Source organism: Brienomyrus brachyistius, chromosome 17, assembly GCF_023856365.1.
Source record: "Brienomyrus brachyistius isolate T26 chromosome 17, BBRACH_0.4, whole genome shotgun sequence".
In the NCBI taxonomy this organism is placed as follows: Eukaryota; Metazoa; Chordata; class Actinopteri; order Osteoglossiformes; family Mormyridae; genus Brienomyrus; species Brienomyrus brachyistius.
This window is the reverse complement of record NC_064549.1, coordinates 13,388,158-13,412,430: the sequence shown is the minus strand read 5'-3', so window position 1 is coordinate 13,412,430 and position 24,273 is coordinate 13,388,158. Positions and strand designations below refer to the sequence as shown.

The following is a 24,273-nucleotide window of genomic DNA, read 5'->3' as shown; positions in this document are numbered from 1 at the left end:
TACTAAACATGGTAATTGATTAATTGATAACTGATTAATATGTGTTTCAGCAGTGAAATCTGCCGACCCATGATCTAGCCTATGACGATCTAACCATCAGTTATGGGTAATGTAGTCTACATGGTTAAATTGGTCGATAGAGGGACTAACATTACCGGTAAATTAAATTTGCCCTTTTCGTTTTCATTGATTACAGTTCTTCTTTTAAAAATTATTTTCTCAAAATTCTCTTAGGACTAGCCTAGTAAGTATATGTTTTCCTTGCCTCTACTACTCTCGATTTCATGAGTTATGTTTGTAGATTGAGTCTCGTTGATCTGCGTCGTTTGCTTGCCGCATATTAACAATGAGGAGTGTATTTAATCTGCTTTGCAACGTGCAGTTTCACATTTCACACTTAATAACACCAAATAACAACTGTCTCGTTCTTGTGAATTTGAAAAGCACTGATTACTGCAGGGCTCGATACTTGGACAATTGAACAGTCAGTACAATGTGTTTGCAGCGTAAGAAATGCGTCACGCACGCAGCAACCATGCTTCGCGGAATATGTAGGTCAGTCATGACGCATCATACGTAAAAGGTATTTCTTTTTGGAAAGTGATGTTTTTTTGATCGACCTACATATTGTATGAGGTTTAAGTGAAATAGATTTCAAAATCATCTTAAATAAAACGTCATTACTCGGTTCGTGGTTAATTTGAATTCTTCGAAATCTATCGATGCCATGCCGTAATAACTATAGAATGCAAATGAAAAATAAAGGCCATTTGTTCTGTACAATAGAATATGCAACATGCCGCCTAAGAAGCGTGCTCGAGGAAGACCAGGTAAGTTACTTTTAAAGGGTAACATCCTTTATGGCGTGTTTTAAATACTCGCTTGGTATACATAGCAGCATACGTAGCGCACTTATCCATTGCATAGTGCATACAACGGGCAATTTAGAGATGTCAGTTCACATAGCGCCCTTTTTGCATTGCGGGAGTTTACCCACACAACACGCAGTAAACATGCGAATTCCACAGATGAAGCGGGGCTGTGATTTTAACCCTCAGGATTCAAGGTGTGCAGCTGCTGTGCTACCCAGAGCCACTTAGCTGCTAATATATGGTTTCTCTATATTTAATCAGAGAAGTTTGTAACATTATTCTATATAGTGCCCTAATAACATTAAACTATAGAAATTACAGGAAGGAAGAGATTTTCTATGTATAACTACATGAACGTCATGCACTTAACCAGCATTTATGTTGAATTAATACAAGAAAGCCATTGTTTTATATTTTAAAAACTAAATTTACCTATCTAAAATGGTGAATCCACAGCTAAATCTGCAGAGACCACCCCAGACCAGGAAACAGAGATTAGGAGGAAAAAGACTCAAAAATCCAAGTGTGCTGGGAAGGAGGAAGGGGCAAACAGAGATGCAGCAGTTGGTAAAGCGGCCTACTGCCACTGGCTGATGAAGTCAGAACCGGAGAGCCGCTTTGAAAATGGCGTAGATGTTAAGGTGATCTCCATGCCAACAGACTAGTCAGCCAGTCAGAATGTGCAACACAAGTGTGTCAAACTGTTTGTTTGTTTGGAATCTGCAGTTTGGAATCGAGGACCTCAAAGCTCTTCCCAGTCAGACAGGATGCTGGGATGGAGTTAGAAACTACCAGGTAAGAAGAGGGTTGTTTCTCTCACTTGTGAGGAGTAGGAGTATCCCCTAATGTTCAGTCGGTGACTCCTTCCTGCAGGCTCGAAACTTCATGAGGGACATGAAGGTAGAGCAGGTGGCCTTCTTCTACCACAGCAACTGTAAGGAGCCTGGAATCGCCGGGCTCATGAAGGTGTGAATGAGAGCTGTAATGTGGAGGCACCACACTGGGTTGTTAGACAGGAGAATGTGCCTGGAAGGATGCTGGTCCATCGCAGGCCAGATACTCTGTGCCACCAGTAACGGGGAAAAAATTATAATCATGATATAAATATAATTTGAAAATGGATTTGTCCAGTTATTTAAAATTCAAATCATGCAGCCTGTAACAAGTCTGTGTTTTACTTGCTTTAGGAAATAAACAAACTGATGTCCTAATTGGCCCAGGTTGAAGCATTATTATTTATTATTTTCACAGTATGATTTTAGACTATTTCACAAGCTGTGTTTGTTTTATAGATTGTCAAGGAGGCATATGTGGATCACACGCAGTTTGACAGGAGCGACGCCCACTACGATGCTTCCAGCAAGCTGGAAAACCCCAAGTGGTTTATGGTCAGGATTTTCTGTCTGATTTTATGTAAAAAAAATAGCAGAAAACTAGCTGCAGCCTAAATTGAAGCCATCTGTGTTTTGAGTGCGTGCGTTTTGTGCTTGCTGTTATCCCCCGCGTCTCGTCGGATCCGTCGATACCGGAGATCCTGTCTAGGTGGCCATGTGCCAGGTCCACTTCCACTCATTTTCCACATCCTCCCATGCTGCCATCCAGGTGGACGTGCGGTTTGAGAGGATGACCAAGCGCTTCCTCCCATTGGCTGAGCTGAAGAAGTACCACCTGCAGCATAAGGCGGAGGGCGGGGCCCTCAGGAAGCTGGCTCTCTGCACTAGAGCACGGCTGTCAGTGCAGCCGCTCACTGCAGGTCTGTACCTTAACCTTGTAGGGCCTTTATGTATGCGGTGAGATGTATGATATGTATGATTATCGATGTGTACGATATATAACAGATTTCTCAGTGCATATGTATATTAATTTATATATAGCGTATATACAAATTTGCTCATAATATAACCAATATATATATAATATATGTGTGTGTGTGTGTTTTTTTGTTTTGGGTGATAATTATCGATTGGTCACTTGAGGCACTGAGAATTGTCTTAGATCCACAATAGACCTGTCAAATACAGCTCTGGAGAAAATTAAGAGACCACAGCACACCTTTTTTTTGTTTCACTCAGTTTATGGGTTTGCGCCTATGAATAATGTGGTCCTTCTCTGTTTTCCGTTAACGAAGGGCTTCTTCCCTGCTTTATGGAACCTCAGTCCTGCTTCTAGGACCCTGACATGAGCTGTCCTAGCAGTGCACTTCACACCTGCACTTAATGTTTCCCATTCCTTTTGAAGGTCATTTGATATCATCCTAATATTCTTAAGAAACTGTCCACTCTGGCATTAGAAAGTCACTTCTGTTCTTCCGCACTACTGTCTTTAGAAATTTTGAGCTTGGAAGCAACCTCTTGGTCTCTTAATTTTTTTGCAGAGCTGTATATCTTCTATCCTGAAAGGCTAGAGGTCTATACCCTTCAATAAAGACACACAGACGTTTCGACAGTTGACTGCCCACAGTGTTTAATCAGCGAAGAGTCAACATGGTCAAAATACAAACTGCATTCACTGCACCGGATCCTAACACCTGCTGCACGCTGGCATGACTATTCGACGTGGCTGTAGCATGTACTGCTGCTGGTGTTTCTGATTCCTGTTTTGTTTTTCTGCTTTTTCAGAAGAGTTTGACTTTGTGCTGAGTCTGGAGGACAGAGATCCCATTTAGGGATGCAGGCCTGTTTCCCTCCCCTGGACAGACCGTGTGATGGCATCCCTTCAAGGGCATTTGCACTCTTTATAACAGTCTCTAGCCTGGGTGCATGTGATTGCTTTTTTCCTTCAAACTCTTCTTGTAACACTCAGTCCGGTAGTGTGTTTATTTTCCATGAATCCAAAACATAGCGACCAGTTATAAAGGCTAAAAGCTAGCTCACCTGTTACAGGTGCATAGATCAAATCATCAACATACATTTTCCAATGAAAAAAGAGTTGTAATGCTGCAGAGATTGTTTGCTGAAACCTTGAATGCCACAATTAAAGCACCGGCAGTAAATTTGTCCTGTATTTACTGGGTTGTGCAACTTGATTTTAGCACATTCTGTCTGGTACGAAATTCACTACTCTGGGCCAGATTTACTGGCATGGGCAGTAATATGGTATTTGGTTTGCTCAGAAAACCTCTTATTTTCAAGGACCAGAATTTCAGAAAATTTTCTGCACTGGAAATAAGATTCCATTTGGAATGATTTCTGGAATTAAGGGCTGTTCTCTTTGAAGTTGTTTTGGAAATTGTGAAGGATGAGAGGCATTTAGGAGCTTAAAGCTAGCAAACACTGACACCGTGAGAAGCTTTCATTATAAAATATGTACGCACAGTTTCACCCACAAGGGGGGTGACACTGAGATGGTCTGACCACTGGCAGGACATTCACTGTTAAGGACTGAATACAACAGTGTGTTGGAGAAGTTATACATGATCAGCAATGAACAAAGCAAGTTTTGGCTCCTAAAATTAAACGACTGTTGTAACACTGAAACCTGTAATAAGTATGCAGATCAGTAGGTGTTTGATTATGGCTTGAAGCAGTGATAAATTACAGCGGATGTGCCGAGATCAGAAGGTTATCAAGCATTATGAGCCTATGCATGATAATAATGATGGTGACACGTATGCAACTTATTACATTGCTAAATTGCAAGGAATCCATTGCAGTGATGGAATACAAAGATAAACATTACAGTCTGACTAGCATCCTGTCTGCTTCTACACTGCTTACAAGATGAGCTTGTATCTAAAAGTGGACACTCTATTTGAAGCCAAAGGTAATTAAGATTCTGCAGTCAAGTAAAACAGACAATTTACATGCATTTAAAAATAGACATTTCTCTTGAAACAGTGTAGCCAATGACTAAAAAACAGTCAATGTATTGGCTACAGAGTGCTGATGTTATCTAAAAGATAACTACTGACGAAGTGATAACGAAATCTATTAACCGATTAACGTATACAGAGTATGAAGAATGTCCCGTAGTACACCTGCTCAGTTGTTCATTGGGTAAAGTTTTATAAATATAAAATATAAGCTTAAATCTGGTTTTATAAAAAATACCATCAAAAGAGTCAGACAAGATTGTTGGAAAATTAACAGGCACCACGGACCCGGAGTTTAAGAATATGGTCTTAGAGTCTTGGGGGCAGAGCATCCTGAATTTGCCCAGTATATATATATATATATATATATATAGGTATATAAATGAATAAAATCATTGCTTTGGATACAAGCTTCAGCTCTGCTTAGCCGAAGAATAAAAAGGAACAGCATAATCACTGTCAGCTGTACAAACCAGATAAAAGAACTTTGTGGAAGACATGTTATTGATATATAAAACGGCTGATCTGTAAAAATGATTAGTTCACACAGTCGTAACACGGGAAGAAAACAAATCGTGGAATTTGCTGTGGGTTAGGTCACCTTTTTGGCACTCTGCTGCTGCCATAGAGCCTGGCCACCGGGCTGCAGGTCTACAGGCTCCACCCACACCACCTTCGCAAGCCTGCTTGACCCTCGTCCTCCTCAGATGATGAACGAGGATTTGTGTCGGAAACCGGCCTGCAGAAAGACACGTGAAAAGCAGGCTGTGTTGCTCACTTCTCGTCCCTCTTTCTCTGATACCTTCTGCACATTCTCAAAATGATCTTATCGCACAACTAATACTCGGGCACAAAGTTATACAGTAACATGTCACTTTAATGGTTTAAAATCTTGAGCCCCCTAGTGTTGTCTCACCTCATCTTCCGGTGTGATGCAATCCACCGGGTCTTTGCTCTCAGAAGCTTTGTAGCTGAAGGAAAATTCATCATCGATTGCATCAGGTTAGCATTTATAGCAGACTGTACGTGTCCTATCTGCCTTTCTAGAAAAGATGGATCTATATAAGACTATCGGGGACACAATTTGTCAATCTGCAAGAAATGCTTTAAAAATTCTATTTGTTTTTACATTTTGACGACATATTCAAACAACACAGTGACCCAGTACTAAATGAACAATGTGGAACATGGATGGATAGATAAGCTGTTTAATTCTAGTGTGTTGGAAATGTTAGGATGTTGCCAGAATTATGGAGGGAACCATTTGTATCGTGTGGCATTTCATATGCTATGCTAACCAGGTGTTGGTATGTTGTATGTTAAATAACGCTGTTGACTGTCCCAGCTTCGACTTCAAATGAGCTTTGGACAGTACTGAAGAAAAGAATGCTAACTACATGCACACATCTCGCTCCTCTCACTGTTCTGACTCACTTGTCTCTGGCCTCACTCCTCTGGACAAAATAACCTCCCTTATAGGCGTAACAGAAGCCCAGGGTGACGACCAGCAGGGCACCAACCAGCAGCAGCGCACCCAGAACCTTCCCCACCAAGCTGACTTCATCTGAAAAAGATGCAGACTCAGGTCTTCCCTGGGCATCTATACTGGGGGATTTCGAGCAGCATTTACCCACAGAACCTCTCTGGGCATCTATACTGGGGGAGTTAGACCGGCATTTATCTACAGAACCCCTCTAGGCATCTATACTGGGGGGATGTGAAACAGCACGTAGGCACCAGAACCTCGCTGGGAATCTATACTGGGGGGATGTGAAACAGCATGTAGGCACCAGAACCTCTCTGGGCATCTACACTGCGGGATGTGAAAGAGCGGGTAGGCACAGAACCTCACTGGGCATCTATACTGGGGGAGTTAGACCGGCATTTACCCACAGAACCTCTCTGGGCATCTACACTGGGGGATGTGAAACAGCAGGTAGGCACCAGAACCTCTCTGGGCATTAATACTGGGGGATTTCGAGCAGCATTTACCCAAAGAACCTCTCTGGGCATCTACACTGGGGGATGTGAAACAGCAGGTAGGCACCAGAACCTCTCTGGGCATTAATACTGGGGGATTTCGAGCAGCATTTACCCACAGAACCTCTCTGGGCATCTACACTGCGGGATGTGAAAGAGCGTGTAGGCATAGAACCTCACTGGGCATCTATACTGGGGGATGTGAAACAGCATGTAGGCACCAGAACCTCTCTGGGCATCTACATTGGGGGATGTGAAACAGCAGGTAGGCACCTGAACCTCTCTGGGCATCTACACTGGGGGATGTGAAACAGCGTGTAGGCACCAGAACCTCACTGGGCATCTATACTGGGGGATGTGAAACAGCGTGTAGGCACCAGAACCTCTCTGGGCATCTATATTGGGGGATGTGAAACAGCATGTAAGCACCAGAACCTCTCTGGGCATCTACACCGGGAGATGTGAAACAGCGTGTAGGCACAGAACCTCATCGGGCATCTATACTGGGGGATGTGAAACAGCGTGTAGGCACCAGAACCTCTCTGGGCATCTATATTGGGGGATGTGAAACAGCATGTAGGCACCAGAACCTCTCTGGGCATCTATATTGGGGGATGTGAAACAGCAGGTAGGCACAGAACCTCTCCAGACATCTACACTGGGGGAGTTACACCAGCATTTACCCACAGAACCCCTCTGGGCATCTATACTGGGGGGATGTGAAACAGCACGTAGGCACCAGAACCTCGCTGGGCATCTACATATACCTGGGGATGTGAAACAGCTATGTACACTCACACACTTCCATGGTCTGTGCAGCACACTCTGCGTGCCCAGCTTCATTCTTCGCCACACAGTGATACTCCCCCGAATCCTCCTTCCACACCACCCTGAATGACTGGAGAGGGAAAGCAACATTGTAACATTGCAACATTACTGTAAAGCCTGCCTAGGGCCCACTATCTCTCCACCCAAAAGCCCCGCCCGTCTGCCTCAGCAGCTCACCAACTTGCCGGTCTCCCTGTTCAGCGTGTACGAGGAGTTGAAGAACCGCGGGTTGCTCCTGGGGTCCAGGGGAATTTCCTCTCGGTTTCGAAACCAGTGGTACCGCGACTTCGGGAACCCCTCGCCCTCCGAGCAGCGTAGATCCGCTGGCCGACCCACAGGCACCGCCCGGGGCACCCCACACCTGGGTCCTACTGGTCGCACTGCAGTCCCACACACACGCGCCTCAGCTGAACTGACGTGGCTTTCACTCATGTGGCCAGTACATCTCAGGTTACAAACCTCAGAACAGCTCCTCAACATTTCTATGGTTACCAAAGACGCCTTAACGGTTCAATGCTTTTAAAAATGCTGCTAAAAATAAGCACAATCAATAACAGGAATTCAGTAATTCCAGGCTACAAAGGGTAAAGATACCTCTAACAACCAGGTCAATCAAAACTTCATCAAAGGTCCTCTGGTCCAAGTGGGCTGTGACCTCACAGCGGTACTGGGCAGTGTCCGAGCGGGGTAACATTGGTGATCACTAGAGTTGCAGGTTCTTTGAGGTATGCTCTGTTCTCCAAATCCCCTGCAAGTCAAACATTGAGCCCAACTGCTACTTAGAAGACATCAGCTTGAATGTATGGCTGTGACTTAGACACTTAAACAGATTAACACAACATGAAACGGCATCATTCTAACGTCAAGGTCAACGTGGTTTACAAACACCATGTTAAATTTCATGAGCTATGATGACTTATGTCATAAGCGTGGGGCACCTCCGATTTAAGTGCCACACAGCAGGTCCACTGCACCACCACTGCAAATTTTTCACACAAAAATGGATGCGTACACAAGCAGTGCCTGAAATGGATGTGAACTTACTCGAAATGTGTTTCTCAAAGTAAACATAGCTGGGTTTTCCATTTGTAATTTTCTTCCATTCAATTCTGGGATTGTTAGTGGAGATGGACTCGATCAGACAGGAGAGCTCAGTTGCTGGACAGGGAGAGGGGATGGATCTTATTTCCTCAGGTAATCACAAGCCGGAAACCACAAATGTTCAGTGACAAACATGCCGATTTCCATGCTCAGCCAGAGGCCTGCAGCTCATACTTACATTCATACTCATTAGCCCACAGGCTGCTGCTTGTGGTTCTGAGTATTACAGCAAATGTCGAGATGACTGGAAAAGAAAGACAATTTCAAACCCACATGCATTATCCATCCATGCATAAAAGCACCACTCAATGACAAAGTCTTTTTGCTCACTGCTCACTGGAATCTTTACAATGTATGCAGCGGACAAACTGTGTTGTACTTATTCGCACACTGGGTCATGGAGGCATCAAGTCCACTGTAGGAGACATAAGACTCAAGGGAGGGGACACTCTGGATAGAAAGCCAGTCCATTACAGGACACACACACAATAGCAAAGCACCCAGTGAAAAGCACCCAGATAAGAAGAGCACCCAGTGAAAGTGCATATAGCACAGCCAGAACATGCAAACGCCCAAGCCACCGAAAAGGGTACCGCCATGGAAACAATTTCTAATCAACACTATAATGCCTTATAACAATCAACAGAGATGCTATCATGCTCTATTACTTCTTATACTGACCATTATAATGCATTATGAAGGTATCTGTAGTGCATTATAGATGACAGCTTCATTGGAGCTTATGAAATATGATAATCAACACTATGACACATTATGAGTGTCATTAGAGATGCTATAATGCTTTATTAATTCTTTTACCGACCAATACAATGTATTATGGAGGATCTATTATAGCTCACAGCTTTAAGGTAAGTGTTACTGTAGTTTTTTTTTTTTAATCTCAGTATTGACATTAAAAATAAATGATTCCAGGTAAACTAATCACTCCGTGCTATAAATTGTCATTAGGAGCTACAGAACATATTTTCAATATCAATGTTTATTTTATACCTAGTAATTGTTTTGCGCTGTGATGCTCATCTAAGGGCAGATTCAAATCTTTTATTTGTTCAGCAAGAGCACAGTGTTAACCCACACGGCTGCACCTGGCAGTGTTTCAGATCCATTAAGATCATTTCGGCTCGATTCGATTTTGTTGCGAAGTGCCCTTCCCGAAGTGTGCAGTCCGCCAGACAGGTAAAAAGCATCGGGGTCTGTCTGCATCTGACTGTGTCTGACTCTCGCTGGTCTGGACACAGGGTTCATCCACAAAAAGCCCATAATGGAAATACGAGAAAGGGTAACCGATCAGTGAAACACAGTGAAAAAACAGCGTTTATGTTACAAACACATTATCAGATTGTTCCATTGCAACAGATCCCCAGTGTGGCCTGGCTTACAGACCTACAAGCTCAGACTTCGCAAAAAAGTGATCATTTTTAATATGCTTGGCCTTTCAGAACAACTACACTCTCATTACGGTGCAATTTCAGAAAACGGTTTAGAAAAAAAATCAGACACTGATGAATCAGCTCTTAAAATCAACTCCCCGCTTTCTACTGAACTGGAAAATTGGAACGTCCATCGTGCTCATGTAGAGATCAAAAACAAAAGGCTGAGAATGAATACAGCCCACATTCTGACCACTTTATGCTGGTTAGGGCAGCTTTGGGGACACATGAGCCCCAGTGTGTTGACTGTCAGAGTTAGCTGCTTGCTAGCCGCCATCCAAAGATTCTAACCCTAACCCCCAGGCCCTCCCAGAGAAGGTGGAGGCAGCTTCTGGGGCCAGTAACAATCGCTGAGATGGGAGAAAAAGAAGAGAGGCGCTAAGCTGTTTTACTCCATATTCTGGGGAGGTATTTTTGCATCCTCTTTCAGAGCACTAAAGACAGCTCATTACTCATTATGGGTTTTCAGGACCTGAAATTTCTGTGGATGATTAAACCCCCGGTCACACCACATTTACAATCAGGTTACATTTATGTTAGCGGTTTCACTGCTTCGTCATTGGTTTTAAAAAGTAACTTAAAACGTAATTTTTTTTCTAGAGCATTTCATGTTCAGAAGAAAATTGAGTTTGTGGAGCTGTGAGTTGTTACATGTTTTGTATTTTTATGTTTCGCAGGAGGAAATTCGTACGACAGTTTATACGCACCTTTGCCTTGTATGCTGTGTCCTGATTAGTGTGTTATCGTTCCACACTTGATTGATCCAAGTATTAAAATGAATCATAATGAAATATCATGTGGGTTATTTCAGATATGTGGTGTTTTTACATCTAAACATGGTTCCAGGCAGGTCAGACATGGAACAGATCTGCACAGTGACTGGGCAAAATGTTACTTGCATGTTCGCTCTGTGTTGACATGGGTCGGCTCTACGTACACCTCTTACAGTCCAAACCCATGTAATTGTCATTGGGTGACATCTGCCCAGACAAGGAGAAGCGCAGTCTTATGATAAAGTGGGCTGGGCCCACCCAGGACCCCCAAGGTAGCTGGCCCATGTAACCCATTACACACAACACAATACATGCAAATGTACTGTAGCCTGAAACAATAACTATGACATAAAAGCCCCACAGTATTTGCCTGTGGCCCAAACTGCATCCAGACACAACAACAGGCTTAGAATCTGTGCTGCCTGCATTACAGTAGATTTTATCTTTAGACATTCCCAAATTCAGCACTTTGGGACAACAGAATGGCAGTAGATCAAATCTCTAGTGCATTGTATTCACCAAAAGTAACATTCTTCCCAGTGATGATAATATAATGAACTTGCACAGTAATGAATGAAAAGTCTGAATCTTAAACATAGACAAGCTTCTTCTGCGTTGTCCTTGGCGTTGGTCCACAATGGAGAGCGATCAGTCCAACGCGGTCAGGTTCCCGCTTTCCAAACAACCGGTAGCTCGGATGCTTTAAAATAACTCCCGTCATGCCCTTGCTCATCTGATAATAACTGTTAGCTAGAATAACTATTTAACATACATTGCTAAAAATGAGTGTTCATGTTGTTCATCATGTGACGTTATTCATGACATAACGTATCACACTGAATATATAGCATTTACAGATGAGCACACGTTGGCAAATAGATGAGAAAAAAAATAATCTACAAATATATGGTCCAAATAGGTCCAAACTGATGGTATGGGGTTTGGACAATAGAATACTCAGGTCAGCCTGCTCGTAGTACCTGTCACCATAGTATATACTCAGATGGACACAGATAGACAACGTAAGTATCTGAAACTGCAAAATGCAACATCCACCAGTAAGCGCTAATAACATAATGGACAACAATAATAATAATAATAATAATAATAATAATAAGCAGGTGTGTCTGTTTTACCAGTAAATTGTATATCTCCTTTACCACTGTACTGCTGAATTACCAGCGTATATTAAACTGATTCGTAAACCTTGTTCTGATTACTTTACCAATAAATAAAACAGCATCTGATCCTAAGCTAATTATTTAGCTAGCCTATCCTTTAGCTAAGTGCATAATAATTTGCTATCTTTTGTATAAGTCCTAAATGAACTGCCGTGCACACTGGTGAAAACGATACAGGTACGATACGGATGCGATCCGCACTCCGCGACAAACGCGCCATTGACTCACGGTGCACTGAGAAGAGGATCGCAGCACCGACCGACCGTCGCATCGCCATCTTGGAGGAGATTATCGCTTTATTCCTGGGGTAATATGCGCATGTGGCAGCCGTTTGGGGCTATGGGGAGGATGCCAGGGTGTCCGCAGTCCTGCACGGCCATGTCCCTTTACAATGCATACACTGATGCGTTATTTTGACGGCGGAACAACTACGGTACGTACCTGTTGTGTATATTTTACACCGATTTAGTACTTTAATCATAAACTGTTTCATCAGAAACCATTTACTTATTGCTGCGCATTTTCTATGATGTCGGTACATGTATCCCCGTCCACGCCGTCGTTCTTGATGAATAATGCTTCCCAAATGAAAACATTTAAAATATATTTACTGGTTTGTTTTGGGTTTTATCGTTTGTTTTTTGCAAAATAAAGTCTGTGGCACCGACCTTCATCAAAGCACGATGCACTGTATGGAAACCTGCCTATGTTCAGCCAAAGCTGTTGTAAAACATTCCCTCAATGTGTGTCATGTATATTCTCACAATGCATATTCCAAATTAGCAAACTTCTTCCATCCCTAGTTTTGTTTGATAAATAATATTAATATTTCATACCAATATTTGGAAAATAGATCGAGAGATTTAAAATTAAAACGGAACATTTGCAAAATAAACAAGGGTCGTGGTCATAAAACTAGCAAGTGTAACACTGTTTCGCTTACCTGTTCATAGTCCTATAAAAGCTTATTTTAAGTGAGATTATTGAATTATAAGAATTTTATTTGGTTCAAAATGCAGATTTAGTTACAAGAGACGGTTGTCTGGCTTTCCCGTCACAGTGATGCAGCACGTAGCGACCAGTAACACTGTGTGCAGTCTGAAGACTGCACTACCAACAAGACCTGTACTGCATGTGTGTTTATATGTGTATGAACTGAATGATCAATTCACTGAATAAATTAGTCGAATAATTTTCGAATTGCGTCAGTCATCTTCATGTCAGTCTCACGAAATAATGCAAATAAGAAGTGGTGAAAGATTATGCATCTCCACCGTAATATGTTAGTGTGTGACACAGCCACAATGATTTATGTGTCAACCTGCAGACCCTCCGATAGATGGCGTCATTGGCTTGCTGCGTCACTGCATGACTCCCCTTCGAACACGGAGTGCTGTTAATGCTAATGTTGTGATAAAAAAATATTTACTTTGAGGAAGCAGAATTATAACACATTCACACGTTAAAATTACATAAACTCCGTCTTTTGTGCAGTTTTAATTGGATTCATTTAGCAGGATTGTACAAGACCCACTCACATTAAAGTAAGCCATAAATGTCGTAATTATTAGTTATTTTACATTAGTTATTATTCTGTTTATCAACTTACTATAATATCATGGGAATGAAAAATGCCATGGTACATTAATTGTGTATGCAAGATTTGAGGGTGTGGTGGTGGGGGTAGGGGGTGCTTAACCTTATATATGGCTGGACTGACTCACATCTCTAGTCACACATGTTGGTGTACATGAATCACAGTGAAGTGCACCGTGTTCCCGCCACACGCCCCGGGGGTGGGGGTGACATCAGCTCGCCTCGCTCCCCTCCCACCTCCCAGGTGTTGTTCTGCAGCTCTCCCCGGCCGAGCCCGTCCTTCTGATCCGGTTAGACCCGGGAAACCACGTGACTCGAATGTCGCCGTTCCCGGTGGCTAAAAAAGGAGTCCCTGTCTGCACAGATATTGTGATACGTGATAAATCCTTTCTGGAAATTTGCCATTTGGTTTTATGAATTATAATGCATCCACCGCTGACTGCAAATATACGATTGTTTCTGACTCTCCTTTATGGCAACGTCATTTTCTGTGCAGACGATCAATAATATTGATTAGTTTACAATGGCACGAAAGCATTTTTGGAGGGGTGCATTCAGAGCCACTCTCTTGTCCTGCTCCAAACGTGATTTCGCAGATTCACTGGCTGGTTAATTTATAGCACACAGAAGTTGGATTCTGCCTGGGCTTGGGACGCGGCCAAACCACCATTTAAATGGTGTGGGGAAGTGGAGTGACCGTGACTCCGCCGACGTATGTCGTGATTCTGGATTTAAAAATGTACTGTTTTTAATGTCTGTGTTGTTACTGAGTGCGATCCTTCCCTGTTTGGGACTTTTCATGGCTATTAGTTTAGGACCGGTTTCTTAACAGAGCTGTTAAAGATATCGTTTTAAGGCGAGTCAGATCACATGAAAGTTGTGATGGGGCTACTGAGGGAAACTTGCAAGAAATAGCGACCTGCAAAGGGCTGAGGTCGACGGCAGTTAAATTAAGCTTTCCATTAAGACGCCGGGGAATGGGTGGCGGCAGGGAGGTCATTGGCGTACTCAGGCCGGACACGGAGACTGTTCCTCCTGTTTATCTCTCAAGCTGACATTAACAGATGGCGGATCAGTGGTCTCGCCACATTTCAGCCACCATGCGGATATTTATATATTTATATGTTACTCCATAGCCTCTTCGTTTATCTAAAGCGAATTCATTAATTATAATATTTAAACAGCTGGATATTTTACCGGAGCATTCTAAGGTTAAGTGCCTTTATTGGGGGTATTATAGCCGTGTCCCACCTGGGATTTGAGCCAGCGACCTACAGGAGCGAGTCCTTTGCCAGTGTGCGACGGATCGGTAAAATGAGAAGTAACAGGAAGAGCTTGTTATTCCCGACACAATTTTGGTGGGATTAGACTGATAGTGATAAGGCAGATAAGCAATTTAGGGGAGATATTTTGGAAAAAGTGTTGCTTACGCTGCGAAAATGTTCTTCATGACTGTAAATATAAAAACACAATAAAAATGAAAATAATGCAATCTCCACAATAAAGCAGTGTAAGTTGCACCATTACTCTAATAAGTTTGAGTGCAAGCTGATGCTGTGGGAGGCGGGGGTTTGGGGGGGGGGGGGTTAGTGACTCACACTACATGTCTAATGCAAGTAGGTGGGACAGACCCGCTGCTCCACTGCGCCCCCAGCCCGCTCAGATGAGTCACTGAACATGCAGACGCACCTGTGAGTCAGCATCAGCCCGGGTCAGTTGGTGAGAGCGGGTGACAGCAGCCCAGGACACAGATCGCTCCTAGTCAGAGGACCCGAGGGAAGTGGCGTCCGAGGCATCTTCAGAAGAAGGCGCCGTGAATTTCCCGACGTGTCCTGGAGGCTCTGGTCACTTTACATCTGATGCTGTTACCAGTAGTGTGAGAAGGATGGAGAATCTAAACGATTTAAAAGGGAAGTCTTAAAAGCCAGAGTATACAAATGTTTCACCACCCATCCTCACCGATGTAGCGTAACACTGCCTAATAAACCAGCTAAGCAGCTCTTTTGGGAATAATTCTTCTGATCATCGATGCACAGTTCCAACATGCAATGTTGACGTTAACAATAGGTTTTTGACACATGTTGCAATAATATCTGTGCGATGAGTGATTTGCAAAAGGAAACAGAAGCTCTCGAGTGGGACGTGTAAACTCACGCGCGTGTTGGGTATGATGTAGGACCCCATGCACAGAAATGCGTTTCACGTGGCATCAGCACATGAAGGTTGCAGCCCTTGTGCCGTTACAGGAATATACCGCGGAGGCTCCGTGGATATCCAGAAAGATCGATAAGAGCCAGCTCAGCTGGAAGCAGAGCTAAATTAAATAAATGTCACATCTGACACGATAATTCCACAGAGCACTTTAGTTCCCCTTCAGACTTTCATCCATACAGTAGTGGAGAACCGTTTGCAGTTTGTCGCGCAATTTAGTCAAATTATTATAATTTGTGATTTGGAGCAGGGAATCTAATTTTTGAAGGGTCATTTGTTTTCTGTGGCGTGGTTGCTCAGAGCATTCAACACTACTGCCTAAAGCGTTCGGGTTGGTGGTCTGAATTCTGTACCCACTTTGTGTGTGTATGGGGGGCGTGGGTATGCATATCTATCATATTATGGCAATATGATAATAACCTTTTATTTTGATTTTTCGGGGACCAGTTTTTTTTGGTCCCCACTAGGGGAAACTTAATTTTATAATAATCTGTGACTAGTCAAAAAAATTGCCAAAAGTCTTGTATTTCATTTGGTTAATTATAATTAATGTTAGGGCTGGATAGGGGTTGAGGTTGGCATTGTTGGGATTAGAGTTTTTCTCGTAGAAATGGATGAATGCTTCCGATAATTATAAGAATACGAAAATGTGTGTCCGTGTTTGTTTGGAGAATGCACGTTCTCCCCATATTTGTATGTATTTCCTCCTGCAGTCGTTGCACCAAAACATTCACAATAAGTGGATAGAATATGGATAGATGATAACCTCAGTTATCAGTATTGGCAGCAATTTAAGTGACGAGCATTTAAGAGAAGAGAGCAGATGCTAATCCCACCGATCAGCACACTAACCAATAACGCTCCGTGACACCAGATTGCACGCTAATGCTAACCAGACACAGTCCAAATGGGTTGGGGAAGCGGAAGGGTGTGCATGGAAGCTGAGCCACTGGAGTGATCCCAGGCTGGCAGAAGACAGTTACACAGACCTAAGTCTGCTTTATTGCATAACCACGCTTGCCATTTTTAGCCAAAGGGATGGGGGGAATAGCCCAAGTTTCGGCTGCATGCTGTGTTTCTGAGTTATGTTTCGTTTCGTGACATCATGCCAACGAGCTCGGCGTGGCTAAAATATCATTTGTTAAAATTTGTACCGTTGAACTCCGTGCTGCGAGATTTTATACCGCTGAACGGCGCACCGTTAAAATACCAGTGTACCCTGTGATGTTAAACTGCAGTCAGGCTCTGCGGTACAATCGGGCTGTGGGGTCTGGATGAGCGACCCTGAGCTCCCGCAGATCATTCAGCAGCTGTGTGACTGGACCTGCTGCTGGTTCCGCGCCTGTTCCCGCTCTACGCTTTCATTCAGCTGCAGTGTGCTCTCCGTGACTCATCGTGTCACAGCTCGTGTGGCAGGCAGAGCAGGAGGAGGAACCGCCCACCGCGAGCGCAGAGCACAAGGCCGGCGATGCGGCCAAATGCAGCAGCCTGTCAGAGGGAGGGGCAGGGGCGGGACTTGGTGGCATGTGACTCAGCACAGCGCCCCCATGTCCCTGGAGGTGTCCCAAGACTCCCTGTCAGATTGGGGGGAGGGGGCAGAGGTGGGTGATCTCTGTGGGATGTCTAGGCCAGCCCCCCCAACCCCCTCACGCATAGAGGACTGTCCTTGTACACACTGTTCTAATACACAAATAAACTCACACGCAAACACAGTCATCGGGGCACACGCAATGATCAAAGACACTTTGCACACTACAAATTTGTGTTTTTATGGTAGTGGGGTCAAAACATTTCTTCAAAAAACATAAAAGCACCCCCAACACACACACACACACACACATACATTCATCTTACACAGCTTTAACACACTTTGCCTAAAGTGTGTTAGTAGTTCACACTTGGCTAATTTGGGAGGTGGGCTTCATTTCATATCTGCGATGTGGGATTATAAGAAATATGTGGAAGTTTTGTACTCAGACAAGTCACTAAGTAGAAGAGACATGGAACAGCCTAGTATAGCGTGTCAAGCGATGGAACATATGTATTCACCATCGTATTCATATATGCTTTCTTCAAGTATTTTGGTTCCCTCTTACAGCCCAAAAACACAGTTAGGTGTTTCTTTAATTGCGCCTTATGTGTGATTGTGTGTGACTATGTGTCCTGTGACGGAGTGGCATGCCACCTGGGGTACCTCTTGCTTTGAGTCCTGTGCTTTGCATGCTGGACTCCAGGATGAGGGTGGCCCTGTAGTGCAGAAGCAGGCAATCTTATCCAGAAAGGTCCTCACACCTGGGTTTGAAGAGCTGACCTACAGGTTATCCCAAGAACCTGCAGACACACCGGCCCTTTGCAGATAAGATTGGCCACGCCTGCTGTAGTCAGGGACGGATTATGGGTTGTGTGGCCCCCTGAGCAAAACGTTTGCGAGGGCCCCCCCCACCACCACCACCACCACCACCACCACCACCAGCACCACCACCACAACCACCACAATTCAAGGGCCCTTGGCAGCCAAACACCCTCCCTATAGGGTCAGGGGCCCTTGTAGGCAGAGGATCAAAGAATGTAGGCCCTCTAAAATAGACAAACGAAAATACATTGTTGATAAGCGTTGCAAATTGTTTTGGGCTAGGGGCCCCACAGGCCCCCTGTACCCCAAGGGCCCCTGGGCAGCGGCCCCGCTGGCCCGGTCCGTAATCCGTCCCTGGCTGTAGTGGATACACAGCTATAGAGATGGATGGATGTATTATTAAAGCATCTGTTTTATCTCATTGCTGTTTTTTTCTGTAGTTTTCTCACTGGTTGCGTGGTAAGTGTTGGACTTTGGAAGTTGTGGAGTCCTGAGCCCCTGGGAGGTGGTCAAGTGGCGTGTGACATCAAAGGCTGAGTCAAACACGCGATGGTGGTGTCCATCTGCGGGCCCCATGCTGAGATGGGCTCCATGCTTTGTGTCATCGACGGACGCCAGCAGCCAAGCCTCACACGGGGGCCGCCCTGGCAGCGATGGCACTCCCTTCTTCAGAGTATACCTTGCGGCGGATCTCTGTCCAATGACGGTGCCGCCTGTCGGAATCTTAATGCCACATGAGCCACGGCAATTGCGTAAATGGCTTTGGTGGGGATAATGCCACGGAGTGAATTCATTTTCAGTTGCTGAATATACATCCCACAGATGGCATGTCTATATTGTGTGTTTTAATGCCTAGTGGATAAACAGAAAGGAATTTGAAGAAGATCTCAGAGTCATATATGGAACCCAGCCCATCAATATCTCACATCTGAATAATACGGTCACTTATATTTCCTTAAACAGAAGACAGACAAAATTATTTACGGATTTAATGATTTGAAAATGTTCCAATGGATCGTCGCCTATTATTGTCATACCCATAATCCTCGTCGTCGTCATCATCACTCTGGTCACTGGCATCCCTTCATCACCCCCATCAGCCTCATCACCGCGATCACCGACACCTCCTTCGCCAGTATCTGTACTGTCGTCATCAGAGATCAGATCGGTGTGGTTTTTGCCACTGACTAGTTCATGTTGGAATCGATAATTTAAGGAGTGCGCATGTTACATCACTGTGTTTACAGTCTGGTGGGGTCTACACAGACCGTTTACGTATAATCGATCGAGATCCAAGATTCAGTACTGACGATGTTTTCTTTCCATGAGCAACACCCAGTACAAGAACAACAGTATGCAATGAATAAAGAATAAACAGCAGGCAAATAGACCTTTAATAGCAAAGGGAAGTTGGGTGACACACACACTACTATTCACATAAAGGACAGAGTGCAGTAATATTGTAGTTGTCCTGCTCAGACAAAAAGAACAGAGAAAAAACACACAGTATAACCAGAAAAAAATAAAAATGAGGACAAGCTGGATACAAATTGTCACCGTCAAATTGTCCCCATCTAGCTGGGGCCGGAGCAATCAACACTGCCAATTTAGGTCAGAAGGGGAGAAAAAATTCCTTAAACCTGGTCTACTTCAGGATATTCCCCCCTCTAACAGCAGAATAAGGGCCCCAGACTGGCTTCAGATTTGGCTTGTCTCACACTGTAAAAGCAGAGAACTTTACGGACCTGCTTCTTATAGGTGACATAAACCTTAACTGCAGGGGGGGTTTTATCATAAGTATGCAGCCCTCTCTGCGCTGCTGTGTCTCTTCATTTATTGCAATTCAGCCTTGGTGTAAGCAAGGAATATCATCAGTCAGCTCCTCCTGTCCAGCAATGCGCCGCACACACGTGGACACACACACTGCACACACTCACGCGGACACACACACTGCACACACACATGTGGACACACACACTGCACACACGCGGACACACACACTGCACACACTCACGCACACTACACAGCACACACACAGGCTGCACGCATGCACACTTAACACACACACTGCACACACGCACACCTACACAAACAGTGCATACACACACTATACACACTGCACACATACACACTTCACTCACACGCTTGGACACACACACTGCACACTACACGCACATTTCACATACATACACTGCGCGCATGCATACTACACCCACACACAGACACACTGGCTACATTACACATACACTTCGCACACACACTGCACACACACACACACACGGACACACATATTGCACGTATGCATACTACACACATGCACATTGCATACATGCACACTACACACACACGCATTGCATGCACACACACACAGCATGCACACAGTCACATGCACACAGTCACACACAGGCACAGAGTATGTACAACACACACAAAGCAACTCATCTAAAAGCATGATAGAGCTCAGGGGGGTTGGAGGGTCAGGATGGATCTCTCTTCTTCAGTGCGGGGGTGGGGGGGGGGGCGCAATCCTGGGCTTCTTGGAGATGGTCTGTTTCTAAACAATAATAAACAATAGCAATGACCATCACAGGGACCCTCCCTCACGGCGAGGCCCAACCGACAGCAGACACCACCCTAAAACAACGACAGCACGTATAGCTCTAATCATATCCCTCAGTAACATGCCAGCAGTACATATTAAAGAATAATACTTTCAGCAACATATCGCATGTCACCCTGGAACCGTGGCAATTACAGAGGCTTCAGCTTGGTATATTACACAGGCCCTGCAGAATATGTTACTATGGTTTCAGCCATATACATGACAGTGATTTAGCTCTATATTTAATAACGTTTCCAGACATGGCCCCGTGTAAAGCCCCAAAGCAACGTTTCCCTAGTCATGCACTGCCACTAGATTAAAAAGCTCTATTTACACAATTACGGCTTAAGCGCACTTTCACTCCATTGATTTCGGGTTGGCCCCAGTACCATATAAAACTGCGGACACCCCAGCAGCTGGGCCAGCTAACTAATAAGGCCAACCAGCGTGTGATGGAAATCAATGAGTCTTTCAACAAATTATCAGTCATATATCAAGGAGACCTCACATGAATCTCATGCCTGAAGTCCCACAACATCTATTACTTAGTAGAGATAAGGGCTACCTTGGACGGAGATGATGGACTGCCCATGCTTGCTACCGGCATTGTTCTTAGGAGGAGATAATTAGCCCTTCTTTGCATCAAAACCTGCAGCTCTTGCAAGGGACGAGAAACATGCTGACCTGCAAGAACGATTCACACCCAGGCTGCAGGGCCTTCAGTTCTCTCTAGGAGAGCCTCACCCATCCATCCATTCATCCATCCATAACTGCTAATCCAGTACAACCTCCCAGTGAGCCTAACCTAAGCAGCACAGGGCACCATTCCAGACGGGCTACCAGTCTACTGCAGGACACACAGACGTTCACACATTAAGGGCAGTTTAGAAGTTGCAGTTCACTTGAACTGCATGCTTTTGGACTGCAGGAGTAAACCTGTACAAAGAGTAAAGCATGTAGATTCTTTACACGCTGAAATTTGGGCTGATACCAGCAAAGTAGGTTTATCAACACACTGAAACAAAGATGCATTTGCAGATTTACATTAAGGGAACAATGCTCATATAACATCTTCCCTTATTCAAAAAACTGTCATTGGTCTCTCTCTAATTATGTGCCATGAAATTAGTCAGTTATGGTATGAAAAGGGCAAAACCGTCCCCATATCAGTCTGAAAACCTGCTGGTCTCAACATCCCCGTGAACCAACAGCCTGGTGACTGAGGCACAGCACAAACATGCATCTGAAATGTGCTGTTTTCCTACATTGGGAATAAAAGGAAGAATTGGGAAATACGATATTTGGGCAACAGGATTTACAAATATAAAGAAGAAGGAGGAAGATAGATGTTTTGGGATCATCACAAGGGAAGACACAGAAGAAGACAAAATGCGGGCTGGGCTGGGGAGAATGCAAAGGTGGGCTGCAGGTTTGGACTGCAGGGTCTGGGAGAAGAAGCAGACCTCAGTCTTACTGGATCGTTATTTCATTTTATGGGAACATGCTGGACTGTTGCCACCTGACTTCATTATAATCAGCCGTATCTTAAGGAGACTAAAAAAGAACTGCTTCTTAAAAGGTTTATTGTAAAACAATATAATCCATTTGCAATGGCAAATATAGCATCAGAAGTAATCATTAACCAAAAGGCCGGCGAAGCTGATTCCTGGCTTGGAGTAAATTTTTCTTGTCACACTGGGATTAATGGGAGTTTCCTAAGCCACTGGCTATGGCTTGCAGTGCCATTCATCAGGGACTCGCTGTAGCTGTACTACAAAACTGACTGTCATGACAGTTTGAAAACTACGACTCCGAATATCGATCGACTGCCGCTCCATGACCTAAAAGGATTCAGTGCTGTTTCAGCGGTTCTGGTTGGCTTCCGTACCATCTCAAGCTTACAGTCTTACAAGTGTATAAGATCCAGTTTCCTCTCTGTGACACTGACCAGACACATTAAGACATTCTCTCCGTTACAGTAACTAGACACATTAAGACATCCTCTCTGTTACAGTAACCAGAGACATTAAGACATCCTCTCTGTGACACTGACCAGAGACATTAAGACATCCTCTCTGGGACACTGACCGGACACATTAAGACATCCTCTCTGGGACACTGACCGGACACATTAAGACATCCTCTCTGGGACACTGACCGGACACATTAAGACATCCTCTCTGGGACACTGACCGGACACATTAAGACATCCTCTCTGGGACACTGACCGGAGACATTAAGACATCCTCTATGTTACACTGACCAGAGACATTAAGACATCCTCTCTGTTACACTGGCCAGACACATTAAGGTACCATCTCTGTTACATCATCACTGTTACCCTGACCAGACACAAAATAATATCCTATCTTTCAGAGAAATGAAAGGCAGAAACTTCTGTAACATCCTCCTTGTCACAGTAAGACCTTGTGACATCCGTTCTCCTATAGTGAGCATACTTAGTGAGGCATCCTCTGTTTTATAGTGACATCATCTCCAAAATCACCGTCTCTGTTACCATGACGCCCTCTGATCCTAAGAAAGGACATGCCTGTTACACTGGCATTCTGTGAAATCATGTTACGATAATGATCTCTAGCCTAAGAAATGCTCTCTGCTGGACTGGATGCCCCACAGAACACACACACACACACACACACACACACATACACACACACACACTGACATTCACATATACTGTAACAGCTATAAACAGCACTAGGTATGGTTTCCATCCAAAGAACAGTGCAAAGCTTCAGAATTCTACAGTCTTCCAAAATTCAGCCGAGGGGACAATATCCTTTTGTCATGACACATGTTATCTATATTAAAAAACAACATACAGAAACTAAAAGACATACATGTGGGTTTTATTGGATGAGTATTAAGTGATGTGGGAGACAGAAATAGCCAGGGCTTAATTAAATCCCACATATTGCAGTGATGATTCTTACAGCTAAATTTAAACATAAAGTCAATGTAAGCTACTGAATTTCAGTTCTTTTGCAGGTACAATGAACAAATATTGTGTGTGTTAAAGGCTTTCTTTACTATAAGACTAAATAGGACAATTAGAAGTATATGATTATAATTGAAACACTCCTACACACTTATTGTACCATCATTAAGCAGTTTTGTATAATGGAAGAACTGTATTTCTGATGGATTTATATTTGAAGTCACATTAGGATGCTGTACCACCAAGCAGGTGAAATGATTACATCATAAATTACCTTAAGTGACCAAAGGAGACGTTAGGGAAAATAATCCTAACGCCTCCAAGTCAGTCAAATTCCATTAGTGCTCATGCAATGTCGGGTCACCTGGAGCCGGGAGCACCCTGCACGGGATGGTAAATATTCATTTATACTCATGGGTCTAGGCTTCCAATGACAATCGAAAATCTTGTTGCGACTCTAGAGGATGAAATACTGCAAAAATGTTATCATTACCATCTTGACCGCACCCATTTCTGGATATAAATATTCTTTATGTGACCTCTGCCCACGCCATG

At 44.0% G+C, this 24,273-nt stretch overlaps 3 protein-coding genes across 5 annotated transcripts in view; 2 read left to right on the top strand and 1 right to left on the bottom strand.

Moving 5' to 3' along the window:
- The first annotated feature begins 84 nt into the window (after positions 1-84).
- On the top strand, positions 85-3,875 carry thyn1 (thymocyte nuclear protein 1). 3 transcript variants are annotated; one of them, XM_048980434.1, is made up of 8 exons: positions 85-157; positions 787-830; positions 1,329-1,513; positions 1,599-1,667; positions 1,746-1,838; positions 2,165-2,260; positions 2,475-2,625; positions 3,491-3,875. In XM_048980434.1, the coding sequence occupies exons 2-8, from the start codon at positions 797-799 to the stop codon at positions 3,535-3,537; spliced, it is 675 nt and encodes a 224-aa protein (XP_048836391.1). In that variant the 5' UTR covers positions 85-157; positions 787-796; the 3' UTR covers positions 3,538-3,875. The 3 variants fall into 3 exon arrangements, with proteins under 3 accessions (XP_048836391.1, XP_048836390.1, XP_048836392.1); XM_048980433.1 differs by having other exon boundaries at positions 86-244; XM_048980435.1 differs by lacking the exon at positions 85-157 and adding an exon at positions 251-583.
- On the bottom strand, positions 3,310-12,352 carry LOC125711498 (junctional adhesion molecule 3B-like). The gene is given in 10 exon segments (XM_048980432.1): positions 3,310-5,422; positions 5,600-5,654; positions 6,118-6,247; positions 7,462-7,561; positions 7,669-7,871; positions 8,086-8,176; positions 8,178-8,239; positions 8,536-8,649; positions 8,771-8,836; positions 12,226-12,352. Coding segments are annotated over 10 exon segments (906 nt in total). The 5' UTR covers positions 12,275-12,352; the 3' UTR covers positions 3,310-5,386.
- Positions 11,962-24,273, top strand: part of igsf9ba (immunoglobulin superfamily, member 9Ba) — a 40,591-nt gene continuing 28,279 nt past the window's right edge. The window contains exon 1 of the mRNA XM_048980424.1: positions 11,962-12,430. The gene's annotated coding sequence lies outside the window, so the exon portion shown is untranslated. The remainder of the gene's footprint in view (positions 12,431-24,273) is intronic.

Excerpts from the sequence above, each read along its gene's own strand:
- thyn1 (XM_048980434.1), top strand. The coding sequence starts at position 797 with ATGCCGCCTAAGAAGCGTGCTCGAGGAAGACCAG. Across the intron at positions 1,514-1,598 it reads AAAATGGCGTAGATGTTAAG|TTTGGAATCGAGGACCTCAA; the intron begins GTGATCTCCATG and ends TGGAATCTGCAG. Across the intron at positions 1,839-2,164 it reads GAATCGCCGGGCTCATGAAG|ATTGTCAAGGAGGCATATGT; the intron begins GTGTGAATGAGA and ends TTTGTTTTATAG.